Below are 13,809 nucleotides of genomic sequence, written 5' to 3'. Positions count from 1 at the left end.
AGTTCATTTTACACAAAATATAAGGAAGAATATTGAAGGAATTCTAGTCTCTTCTTGGCTCATAGGTTCCAGTAGCTTTTCAATATAGATATTGTACCTGTTGGCATGTACTAGCATATTTACTTTATCTTCAGGCATGTAACAGTGTACAAATTAACTTTACGAATTACTAACCTTTCTGATCCATCCTTCATTTTTACTTTTGCATAAAGGACATCAACCATTCCTGGGTCATCGTTCATGTATTCAATTCCAGACACTTTCACTTCTATTGGTTTGCCAGCTGCAATTTTACTAAAAATTTAGGAAAATATAAAGCTGATGACAAGTGAAAGGTTGAAAGACAAATGACATGCAAACAAATACATAAAAAATACATGAACACTGGTGGAAGTGGAATTGATAAAACCTATACGTGGTTATTGATTATAAACAAACTTTTTGAAAACAAGTGATTAGACATTGTACCTAGGATAATGGTTACATTTTATTTCGAAAGAAGCAGATTTAATAGTCAGTAAGAGATAACACAGACAAACTGCCAATAGCAGATGATTCCGCTATTGCTCTTGAGGCAATAGAGGTAGTAAGGTCCTATAATGCTTTTCCCCTCTGGGGTGCGAGGGAGCCTTGTTTTGTAAAAAATATCTATAAATTCATCAACAAGAGTGTGTCAGATGTAAGTTAATGATAGGAGCTTATCCCCCTACACACTCCTTTTGGGGAATCTGTCCTTTCCTCGCATTGGTAGTAATCTGGGCTGACCAGGACATTACAATGCTATCACATAGAGTTAGAGATGGTATACTTAGCTCTTTTGACATATAATAAGAAAATTTTGAGTTACTTTTTTCTTTTTTTCGTTATTTACAGCCCCAACATGCCTTCTAGTTTGGAGCAGAGGGTCTCCTCCTTAAACTGCATTTAGTGGAGATGCTGTTAGGGACGTTAGGGACCCTTCTTTGAAAATGTGTTATATAGAATATACCATCTTCTGTCCCTTCGACCCAATAATTGTATACAAACAAATTATGTTTCCAGCTGGCATACATAAAAAAGAAACCTTCTCATCTGAACTAGTTATTCAATTGCCTAAATAAATATGACTGGGTTAGTTCATCCTTTACAGAAGTAAGGACTAGCATAATGCAACGTAGTTCTATCTAAAATAAATGTTTACCCAGTTTACCCTTACTACATATCCACTGTATTCAGTACCTGGGCCACACAGGTAAATAGGACACTGATAAATGAAAACCAAGTCCAACATCAAGATAGACATGGACTCCTCGGTTTGGTCTTAAAAAAATAACCTGCAATATGTGGACAGATGCAATCTTAGCTGAAGTTATATATTTCTTAATTACTGACAGCCTTAAAAAACTTCAGTCTTCATCTTCTGCTGTCTTTTCAGCTAGATCTTATTTCTATTAGCCTGTCTTTATCATTTACTACATAAAGAAAAAATGATCTATGGCTTCTTCTAAATCTTCTTTGTCAAGTATGACAAGTCTCCAGAAACTTGCACTTCATCCACAGGGGAAGAAAGAGTTTCTAAAATCGATGCATGAAAGCTAAATGTGGTTTCTTAACTGCAGACAAGGGGATGCAAAACATACATGATGGGGGAGGTTGCCATGTGTCTACAAATGTTCAATGGAAACAAAATCAATGTCTTCAGCACCAAAGCCCTTATTGTTGTCAGAAGATAAATTTAGACGGAATCATACATTTAGGAATATTTATATCTTTTTATAAAGAAATTTAATCTTAAGTGTTTGCCATTGACCCCGTTCTATATAGAATAAGAAATCTGTTTCTGATCTAAACAGATGCAAGTCAAACATTGAACTGATTTAGTTTAGAACAGAGCTGGTTCTTAAAAAAACAGTATCTGCTCACTGGACAACTGGTGGAAGTGAGCAATAGTGGTAGCGCGAAGAGCTTCCCCTTTTTATTATCATGCAGCATATCAAACTGGCATGTCTTCCTGTGGAACCTATCTCCAAAATTTCTTAAATGGATGTAAGGGTTACGGAGAGAAAAAAAGATATTTCCTCTACTTAATTTGCTGGAAAAAATTTCCAGAATGGCTTTCAGAGCATGGTTTGGTTTTGTCAGGCACAGCAGAATGTTCCTTGGCTTCCCACAAAATATGAAAGGACTATTTTCAATAAAATAGGTAAAGCACAAAAAAGCTATGGGGAAATACCAGGGTGAGGGTCAGGTGAACAGTTGTTATTCTATAATATACCTTGCAGCTCAGATTTAAAAGGTTTATCTTCTACATGTATATGATGTAGAACAGAGATGATCTTTAAAAAACCCTTGCTTGAAAATAATAAAAAAAATAGACCACAAGAAGGTAACTATTTATAAACTGCCAAGACAGCACTTTTTTAAAGTTACAGTGCATTGGAGGTTAATTAAATCATATATATGACACAAAGAGACTTTAAAATGTAATGTCCAATTATATGAAAATTTACAGTATTATTCTATCACCATAAAAACTCAGAGAGTTACAAGCAAAGAGCTTTTGGTTGCTTGAGACAAAACTTCAAGGACACCTTTTTGTATCTCTGTTGTATACTACATATAAGCACAGTTAGCATTCTTCACAAATATTGCAGAAATGACATTACAAAGAACACACTGACAGAAGAACCGCAACACACCACAAAAAGTCCCTGCAGTTTTAGTTATGCATTTAGTAAAAAAATAAATTAACTCACTCAAGAAATTCCTCTTTGCACTTCTGTAACAGCTGGCATGCCTGCTCCACTTCATTTTCATTCAGCAAAACCAGTGTTCCTATTGTCAGGTGGAGTTTTGATGGGTTCTGGAAAATGGAGCCTTCCACCCCACGATCCTATGCAAAAACAGAAAATATAATGCACTATTAACAATTTTGAGCAGAGTAACCGATATGTTCTATAAACAACGTTTTTAGAACACTGGTCAGTAACTGCAAGCATCTATTGCTCATTAGATTTTATCTGTATGCATTCTTGCTTGTCCATGATTCAAGCTTTCAAGAGTTACTCCAGTTTTCTAAGAAAAATGGAAATCCTTATTTAACACAAAAATTTTGTATTGCTAATTTGGAATTGGAATAATGTAGGTTAATTAGTGAAATGCAAGGATTCTTGAAAAAAGCTGTAAATGCAGCTTTAAGGAGTCAAGAAACACTAAGTGTGCCATCTTGGAGAAGCTATTCACAATGACCCAGATTCCTATGCAACCAATGGATAATGAAGATCAGTGATTAAGTAGATTGAGAGCTTGCTGGGAATGGGTAGCAGCAAAGGATGACCCATAGGAGCATAAATTGGTGAATTGGTTTGAGCACAAGTTGTGCACATTTTTTTGTAGATTTGTCCACCACAAGTGACAAGACAGGAAAGTAGAAGTTTGTTGGATTCCATGATGTCCTGAAATCTTGAAGCAGTCAGGACAGCCAGCAACCAAACAGAAACAGAAGCAGCCAGGAGTCAGTAACCGGTAGTGATAGAAGGAACAAGGAACTCAGAGAGGACACATAGGGACATTGGAGATGTACCGGGTCACATGAGCTACAGTGTCACTGGAGATGAAGGTTCACAAATTACACAGTATCACTGAAGATGCACAGGATCACAGGAGATAAACAGTGACACCGCACATGAATGGGGTCACAGGAGTTACACAATGTCACTGGAGAGGCATGGGGTCATATGGTGTCACTGGAGTCACACAATATCACTGGAGATACTCTGTGTCACTATGGAACACAAGCAAAGGCTCTGCTATCTGCCTAAATTGCATTTACCTGCATTTATTGCATTTAGGTTACATGATTTCAAAATTGTGTCTGTCTTTTTGAACACATCTTTCATCAAAATTCCTGGGAGTATTTGAAAAATCAATTCCATACTTATGTGCACAGAGAAACCACAGAGCTAAACGTTCAGTGAGAACTATTACTCTGAATAAAAAGATGAATTTCCATTGATTATCACAGCTTTCTATCATTTTATTCTGAGATTACCAAGTAAACCGTCATCAAACAAAAAATCCAGGTCAACAAAGCACATACTACACTTAAAAGTTAAACATTGTCTTTTTATTTATTTTATCATTTTAAATATATATAACTATATAGATAAACATTAAAAGCTATTTGCTTAGTAACACTTTGCACACCTGAAACAAAGCCCCTTATAAAGGCTTTACAGGACGCATCATAACGTATCTGTACTTTTCTTTCTTCTTACTTCTTTCTCTGTACTCCCTGACTCTCCACCAGAGTCTTATCAAAAATATGCTCTGTCCTGGTGTAAAGAAAAGTTAAAGGCACTCAGTACTGAATTGTGTGGTTCAGGACAGAGTGGCCAGTTACCAGGCCGACATCTCACCATGTCTACATAAGTTAAAGGAAATAATTGACGGTAATTGTAGAACTGCCCAGTGTGCATGAACTGTGCACAACAGCTTCTTAAAGTATGCCTAATATGTCTTTACAAAGTCCAAAGTAAAAATTAAATTGTATGTCACATGCCTGCTACAGTGATGCCACTACACTACACCAGTGTGCTAATGGAATTCCTCGAAAAACTGAATATGGGTATAAACCTTCTATGCCTTTACTCCAGACTCCAACACTGATGCTGTTGTGAGAGTCTGTGCAAATATTAGAATTCAGCAAATAAATATTTGCATAGAATGTTTAGGACCACCAATGGTGAACTGGGAATGTAAACTGGGATTAGTAATGTAATATGAGGGACAAAAGTGGGGTATAGGGTATAGCGGAGTATAAGCCAATATAAAATTCAAACTCTCTCAACAGATTTACACATATTTTTTTTTGTTACTTTCACAAGAATGTTTTCTGCCATTTGCCTACAGTTGTGCTTTAAGCAAAACATTCATTTTCTCTCAAGAGTAAGAGAGAATGGTTTTTAACCTTATCTCATACCATCTACAGCAACACATGAAGATGATCAGATGGTCCAGGAATACAGGCAGATGTATCACTTGCAGCACAAGTTTGATTGATGGGAGTCTGTTAACATTCAGTGATACAACATAAGTAGCAAACATAAAAGCTTAAGAGCTTATTTATTAATGTACTGAGTATAATAAATCTATACTGAAAAAAACAGTCTGTTACAGCTCCCAGTGGTTCTATTACAGAAGTTCCACAACCTTTTAGCTTGCAAAAGGAGAAATATTAGACATTCCAATATTGGGGGGAAAAAATACAGCGCAATACTACTAATTGTTAATATATTAAAGATATGTTTTTTAGAGGTTAATTTGGTGTAATAGAAAATAAAAATATAACCTACAATACTGTACAATAGAGTAGCACCACATGACTATTAAACAGCAACGATTGCCTGTTATTTACTGGTCAGATAGTTATGATCATCATTTTTTTCCTTAGATGTAAAATATTTAGTAGTATTTACAGGGGTATTTTTATTTTAATACACTTGTAATATATCATTCCAGACACATACAAAGAAAGATGCTTATCATGTTGCAATTAACACAAAAGTGGTCACTGTAATTACAAAATTACATTTTGCAACAGAGCAACAAATCAGTGTAAAGGTATATGTCCAATCTAATTATATCAGTAAATAATACGGCAACCTGCTGCAAGAAGTGCAATCGTAAGACACACATTTTTTAACAATTATAATTACACTTACACCTTAATTTGACACCAACTTTCCAAAAACTTACTTAAAAGTTCACAGCATCAACATTGTCTGCACATCAAAAATCATTTTATGTCTGAAGACTTGATGTGGCTGTGTACAGCAGATTTTCCAATGAGCTGCCTCAGATGTGTGACCCCAATTACAATAGATAATGTATCTGTGAAGCTGCCTCAGTACATGGCAAGGCTCTATTTTTAAGGGAATCGGTGTTCAAAATGTATTAAAGTGTTGTATTTCAGCTTTCTCCCTTTGTTTCCACTTTGATTGGCTTTCCTATCAACAATATTCAAAGCAGATGAAAGCTGCACTGTGGTCTTGGATATCTTTTATCTTCTATTAATATGGAAATTGGAGAAGTCTACCAATTCCATGACAATAAATGATGCAGAAATGAGTTTCCAAAAAGAAGCAAACAAAACGGCCAGTTTTATTCAAGAGAAAGTGACTGCCTGTTGATTTCTTAAGTCTATCTAATCTGGGACAGATACTAAAGTCAATTTAAAAGAAAAGCCGAGCAGACAGGTATCCTAGCCCACTGTATATTTCTGAGAGCACTGGCTGATGGGAACTCTTTTTTCCATATATACTGAATCTGCTGTTTACCTATAACTAGCCTGGATATAAAGGCACATTCATTTATTCTCCTCTATTAGTTAACAAAAACTGTAGAGCTGCTTCATCAGTTTAATAACACAAATTGCAGTACCAAAGGTTACACTACAATGTAAACAGGCAATTGTACAGTTAATACTGCCAGAGATGCTGAGTTCTGTTGGGCAAGGGTAAATATTTATATATATATATATATATATATATCACAGTGTGGACAACTCTTTAGGATTTTACGCACAGTCTAAGTCGAAGTCTAATGTATTTTAAAATACAGGCTGTAATGTTCCTGATGAAGCAGACTTGCTCCATGAAACTCGTCGAACAACCAAATGCCTATATAAATATATGTGTAATATATGTTCCATTCCATTCCGTTCCATCTATTACTTAGTCCTGACCAATTTCCTATTTAGTGCTAGTAGCATGCTTCTACAATTCTTCATTATGGATATTGCATTCTTCACATGTAATGAGAAAATTATCATACATAACTGTATGCAATAAATGGAAAAAGTTATATTTTCTCAACAAGCCAAAACACCTTTTTCTAGGTTTCTTACGTGGCTTCTGACAAACTCAAAGGGGGATTAGACCTCCTAGCAAACATTTGCTTTCTTCTATAAAGTACAGTCCTATGGAGCTTTTTGGGTTAATGTTACCCCACGGACTGTTTCTTCTATCTCAACAAGTAGGGACACTTATAAGAACTGGTATACATCTATGTAGCCGTATAGCTTTGCGCTGTACTGTGTACTACCATCTAGTGCCGTAAAGAAGCCCATTCATTTAAATGGGACCAGTACATGATGTTTTGGGTGAATGCCCTTTGAAGGTTGACAAACGTGGAAGACAAAACTTACACCTAAAGGATTGAATGTGGTTTTTGCTTAAGATCAAATGCCATAAGAATGTTTAATCCTCTAAGTGGAAGATTTGCCTACTAAAGCCATTAATGGGGTTTGACTGAAACATTGGGTTAGTTGATTTACAAAGAGCATTCAACTAACTACAAGGAACCTGTGCTCAGCCTTTTAGCAATCAAACCCAAGTACAGTTTCCCCCCCTGCAATATACATATAGTTTAAACATTCAATTTTGCTATGTTTGTTTACAAATGAATTTAGAAACTGTTATTCTCTGCCTTTGGAACAGCTTCAAGTGATTTATAAATAGCCCGTATTCTAAAGGGGCAGATTTATTAAAGCTCTCCACGGCTGGAGAAGATACACTTTCATCAGTGAAGCTGGGCAATCCAGCAAACCTGGAATGGGTTTCTTAACCTCCTGAGCGTTACACTGAGGTCTAGATTTCTGTACCAAAAGTGATCCACTGTTTTTCATGAAATTTTTTTTTTAAATTGTAGACCTGTAACTTACAGAAATATGTCCGAACAGGGGTTCTAGTAGATATTATGAATATAAAAAATGTTTGAAACACACAATCATTTAAAAAAAAAAATTACTTTTAATAAAATTAAAGGAAAAACACAAAAATCAGCTTAAACATGACTACATAAACAAAGCTTGAAGCCATGGCAGGGGTCAGGCAGGCGGTGATGTCCAGGTCCAGGCAGAGATGTCAGAGTCCAAGCAGAGGTCAAAGCAGGCGGAGATGTCAGAGTCCAGGCAGAGGTCAGGGCAGGCGGCAGGCAGAGATGTCGGAGTCCAGGCAGAGGTCAAAGCAGGCAGCAAATGGTCAAAATTAGGCGAAGATCAGCAAAGGTAAGATAAGACACAGTGTTATACACTAGCCATCCAGGGAATAAGTGGCAAAACTTTGATTCTGTATTTATTGGGGTTTGTTTTGATCTATTTTGTATTTGATTGGATACGGGAGTTTGTATCCAATCCAATACAAAATAAGAATTTGAATTTCCAAGTTATTTACTTTTATTTTATTTATTTTTTTATTTTTTTGTATTGGATTGGATACAGGAGTTTGTATTCAATCCAATATAAAATGAGCATTTGAATTTACCAGTTATGTACTTTGTATTATTTTATATTATTTTGAATTGGATTGGATACGCAAGTTTGTATCCAATCAAATACAAAATATAAATTTGAATTTCCAAGTTATTTACTTTTTTTTATTTTTTGTATTGGATTGGATACGGGAGTTTGTATCCAATCCAATACAAAATGACAGTTTGAATTTACCAATTACACACTTTGTATTTATTTGAATTATTTTGTATTGGATTCAATACAGGAGTTTGTATTGAATCCAATACAAAATGAATGAATGAGTTTCTATTTGAATTTCCCGCACACGCGCCGACGTCATCACGCACGCAGGGAGGAGCCGTCCGGTTTTTTTTTTCTCCGCCGGACGGCTTCTCGTTTCAGAGATCATCCGGCACTGGAACGAGAAGGACTTCGGACGATCAGCGGGACCAGGTAAGAACCCGGCCGGCATCTTACCGGTCCCGCTGGCACCCGACGCTGGAGAGGGAGATCGACGGACGACGCTGGACGGAGGACGATGCTGGAATACGAAAACGACGCTGGATGAGCACAGGGGGACCAGGTAAGTATGGATGGGAAAAATCTTGGGGTTAACCATCCCTGCAATTTTTTTGTGCCCGAACGAAGGTCGGGCTTAATGGCAAGGTGGTTAAAAGTGATTTGGTATTTGTTAGCATATGTTTTCAATCCTGGATCAGATCCATTCCAGGTTTGCTGCATCACCCAGCTTCACTGATGAAAGTGTATCCTCCCCAGCCTTGGAGAGCTTTAATAAATCTGTGTGAATGTTGTCTAATTTAATTAGAACAAAAAAACAAGCATGATCAAAAAATAATTGCAGTTCAAATTGTTTTTAAATAGGTCCAAAGTCTTCAACAAGACATTTTTCTTTTTGAATGGTTTGGTTAGCCATATTTTTTTTCTTTTCACCTCTGCTTCATCTTCCTGCTCCCCACCCCCCACCCTACCACACACAAATCAATTTAAACTTCAGCATCAAAAACAACTGTTTCAGACAACCAAACCATTCAAGTGTGGCCAGTTTACAATAATACACAGAAAACCATGTAGGGGTCACTCCATATTTTCTTTTCAATGTGCATCTGTCAGAAAATCAAATTATTTCCCTGGCTGATAGTGATGAGTTGGAGATAAGAACAGAAAACTGTCAAAAAGGTCTCAAGAGAAGCATTTTCCTGGTGTCCTCTATATGTCATTGTGGTCCTGATACAAAGATAAGGTGCATGTATTTTACTGGAACCTTTTTAGTGTATGACATTTTTGGTGCTCATTCCATCCTTATATACGATTAAATGAAATGATGCATTAATGTAGCAAAAATGCTTGCTAACCTCTCAGCAGGGAGATACTGATCACTGATTACCTCTGCTTTACAATGGCAGCCCCACACTTACCTTGCAGCTTGGTCCCTAGAAGCTATTCCTAACACCGAGAATGATTACTCTGCAGAATATTAAACCTACAACAGCTGCCAGGGGACTACTGTACAGAACAAACAAAGCGAGAGTCTCTCAGCACACTGTTTTTATTGCGAGGTATTGTAATGCAGGAATTAAAGAGCTGTTATGGCTGGTCAGAGTCTTGGGGCCTAAATAACACATTGGCTTTTACCGTGTCAAGATACGGATGAAGCCTAATCTTTTCATGCAATCCGAAATAGAATTGGACACAGAACAATGATTAGATTTGGAGAGGGCTCAGTATGCCTGCTACATCTATAGAATTGGAATTTGCCAGTGTACAGCATACAGGAACAGTAAGATTGTTGTAGGAGTACAAGCAAAGGTAATCACTTTTTTTTTTTCCTTCATTTAAGCGCTAGGATTTTTTGACTCGCACAACAAAAACTGTAATTGTATAATTTCTCCCAGCATAAAGCACAGATCCCTGACATTTTCTACAAGCTAATCATTTTGTTCAAGTTTACCTAAAAATAGAAAGGAATCCCCCCCCAAATATTCGTCCAAATCTAAATTTTGGTACAATACAATAAAAAAGCCGCAGCTGCTGATGTAAACCTTACATATGTCTTCATGCAGAGACTTTCTAACAGTAATGAGATACCTGCCTGCCTAAGCTAATCACAGACATTTGGCATGATTTTGTTTGCTTTCCAGCTCCTTTTAGCCGAATGCACCACCCAGCACTTTTCAGTAACCACCTGGCTGTTTTTGGGTGGTTAGCGAAGAGTTGGGTCACAATATAGGGGCTGCCATCCACCTACAATTTTTTACCACCTAATTTAAAAAAAATTTTGGGTTGAACACTAATTCAAATGTCGAAGTTATTATATGTCCTAAAACAGAAAGCAAAGTTGACATGCATACCCCAGTTTATTGCATCAATACCATGTAAATTAGGTTTTCTGATGGGTTTCTGTACTCTGTTCTTTGTACAGTTTTCAAAATCAATCTCACTTTGCCCATACATAGGTCATTTCCTTTTAACTGCCTAAAACTGAAAGAAAGAAAAGGTGTGAACTGCTGTATTATTTAAATTATTGTAGGTATTTATACTACTAATCTCCCACAGTCAGTCCACTTTCTTGACTTGACTCTTGGCTTCAGTTTCCCTAGTAGGGCGGTAGCTTGTACATTATTATTAATAATAATATCAATTTTTTTATAGCGCCAACATATTACACAGTGCTGTACATTATTTAGGGGTTGCAAATGACAGACAGATACAAACAATGACACAGGAGGAGAAGAGGACCCTGTCAGAAGAGCCCATTGAGAAACCTAAATGTCCCGGATTCCCTACCATTAAGACAGTTATCAATGAACAGAAATGCAGCACATATTTGACATTACCTCACCCAAAACAGCAACTAAATATTGAGCAGTCAGAATGGTAGCAGGCAGGTACAAATATGAGGATGACATTCTTTTAACACACAGTAGATTACAAGTAGTAGTAGTAAAGGGGATGACATATATTGTTTTGTTTAAAAAAAAAAAAATGTTTATCCTGAAAACGTTTAAATGATTACTACACTTTGCGATCACAAACTGCCATGTGACCAGTCTTATCCTCCATATTTATATGTAATTCATTTTGCAATTCAAATTCTTTAAAGTATATGAATATTTATTTGTTGCAAGTAATCAATGAATGTAAGCATAGAGCTACATGATGAAAAATTAGAGTATTAGTCCCTTTGTCATTCTGGTGATTTGGAAACCTTCCTTGTGATACATGAGAGCCATTTCCAAACACATCCACTGCGTGTACTATGCTGTCATCTATATACAGAAAGACTATTGTAAAACAAGGGCTATATCAAGAAGTTCTCACAGACACTAATCATTTTAGCAGCATTAAACCTGTCTTACTTGCATGTATTATTATTATTGCCTTGTATTTATATAGCACCAACATATTACTTAGCGCTTTACAAAGTTCATAGTCATGTCACTAACTGTCCCTCAAAGGGGCTCACAATCTAATGTCTCTAGCATAGTCATATGTCATTACCACAGTCTAAGGTCAATTTTGGGGGGAAGCCAATTACCCTAACTGCATGTTTTTGGAATGTGGGAGGAAACCAGAGTACCTGGGAGAAACCCACACAAACAGGTGGAGAACCTGCAAACTCCATGCAGATAGTGCCATGGCAGAGTTTCGAACCTGGGGCCTAGCGCTGCAAAGGCCAGAGTGCTCTGAGCCAGTGTGCCACCCACAATGATATCTCCTTAAGCTATTCGGCTCAGGGTGGATATCGGGCGAGAATCTGTTGTGTGTACAGCCCGCGTCGTTTATCGTCTGTGGATCCGTCCTGGCGGATCCACGGACGATGAACGGCAAGAGATCCTAATGCAAGGGAAGGGAAGGGAGAGAGCGTGCAGTGGGGCGCCGCTCCGGCGCTCTCCCCCGCCCCTCTACATAGAGCAGAACAGTTCATACATCGTGCGTTCTTATCATTGGAAAGGATTCTGAAAGATCCTTTCCAACGACAAGAATTGCAAGTGTCTACGCGGCTTTAGGCAGTAATTAAAAAAAATGACTAAAATCTAAACTATAGTATTTCAAGTATCTCATTTGCAGCTTGCCAGTAGCCTATACACCCAGAGGATTGGTAAGTGAGGAAAGTGAGGAAACCAAGTAGAGTTGCTTATATACACAATGATAAGAAATGAGCGGTTTGAAGAAAAGGTGTAAATGGGTTAACACATAGTTAGATGAATTCTTAACCTTTTGGCATAAAATGTCTTCTCACCTTTAAACATACAACCAGCTTTTACCTTTAAGTGTATAACTACTTTAAACAGCTTTAACGATGTCACAAGCTCAGTGTACATAAACGCAGCAAGTCACAATGATTCATTCAACTTGCAAAATACTATTATTATACTATTATTATCTTGGATGCCATTAAAAATCAGATATAAAAAGCATATAAAAAAGCAAAGCCATATAATTACATACAATGAAAACTACTAACGTTATGCATTATCTATCCACACATTAATCACAGTGCCTGTATAATAAACTGCAGACATAGAAAACTCAGTCCTTTTGGCCACAAACACTTCATATCATATATGCGAAAAATCATATAATAAAAAAAAACATATAAAACATGTGAAATAATGGAAATCATTCTATTCCATTATATGTTAAATATGTGAGCTACAATTTACCTGCATGGTTGCATACCAGGTGCAATCAGGGATTAAGTGCCACTTTTATTGCTTCTAAAGAGCAGTTATCTCGAGGTTTCCCTATTATAATTGTTAAGGAGCCAATCCATCCTCTTTTTAGCACCCCTTGTATGCCCATTTCTCCATTGTATGTATGGAGAAGGCCATTGCTTCCCCCCTTAATAAAAGCAAAATATAAATGTATGCCTAAATGTGTGCTGATCATTCTAAATAAAGAAAGGAATGATCTACAGCCCTAAAACGTATGTAAAATGCCACATGTCCACCCTAAAGCGCAACACACTTAGCATGCCATTTTTAAGTTTCATTATCCCTTTCAGAAAAAAATTTGGATGTCTGATAACTAAAATATTGCTTTGTTGCTGCTATCACTTCTGAATCATTTGATAAATTTCTTCCCTTTCAAATTTAAATTTTAACATTTAGAAACAAGCAATAGTCTGATCGAACATGCCAAGAAAAAAATGATCATGACCTTTCTTGCTGAATTAGGGTCTTGGAGAGAACCCAAGAAAAAAACCCGGATCAAAACAGTGTAACTCTGTTTCTTCAACAGTGATGAGTTCCAAAATTATTAATAGATTACTTTAAACATTTCACCACCCACTTCAGCTTCTGCATATCAATGCATTTCCTTCTAGATTCCCAGCAGTTGTTTTAGCTGAGATTTGACAACTTGGCAAAATTAGGTTATCAACATGAGCAACAATTTCAGGATTTGTAAATCTTAAAGGCCTCCCAGATCTTTCTGCATATTCAGACTCAAAATCTCTATGCTGAAACACAGTTGAGTATGGCAGACACTTGTCACTTAATGTTTGCATCATGTAC

The 13,809-nt window shown here is 36.7% G+C and overlaps 1 protein-coding gene across 3 annotated transcripts in view; it reads right to left on the bottom strand.

Moving 5' to 3' along the window:
• ASCC1 (activating signal cointegrator 1 complex subunit 1) overlaps positions 1-13,809 on the bottom strand; it is a 95,404-nt gene that overhangs the window by 64,103 nt on the left and 17,492 nt on the right. For all 3 annotated transcript variants that reach the window (XM_072424495.1, XM_072424493.1, XM_072424494.1), the window contains 2 exons: positions 2,736-2,872; positions 175-294 (listed from right to left, as the gene is read on the bottom strand). In XM_072424495.1, the coding sequence (XP_072280596.1) occupies positions 175-294; positions 2,736-2,872 (257 nt within the window). The remainder of the gene's footprint in view (positions 1-174; positions 295-2,735; positions 2,873-13,809) is intronic.

Source organism: Pyxicephalus adspersus, chromosome 10 (genome assembly GCF_032062135.1).
Source record: "Pyxicephalus adspersus chromosome 10, UCB_Pads_2.0, whole genome shotgun sequence".
Lineage (NCBI taxonomy): Eukaryota > Metazoa > Chordata > Amphibia > Anura > Pyxicephalidae > Pyxicephalus > Pyxicephalus adspersus.
Note: the sequence above shows the minus strand (reverse complement) of the source record. Positions and strands in the feature narration are given on the sequence as shown.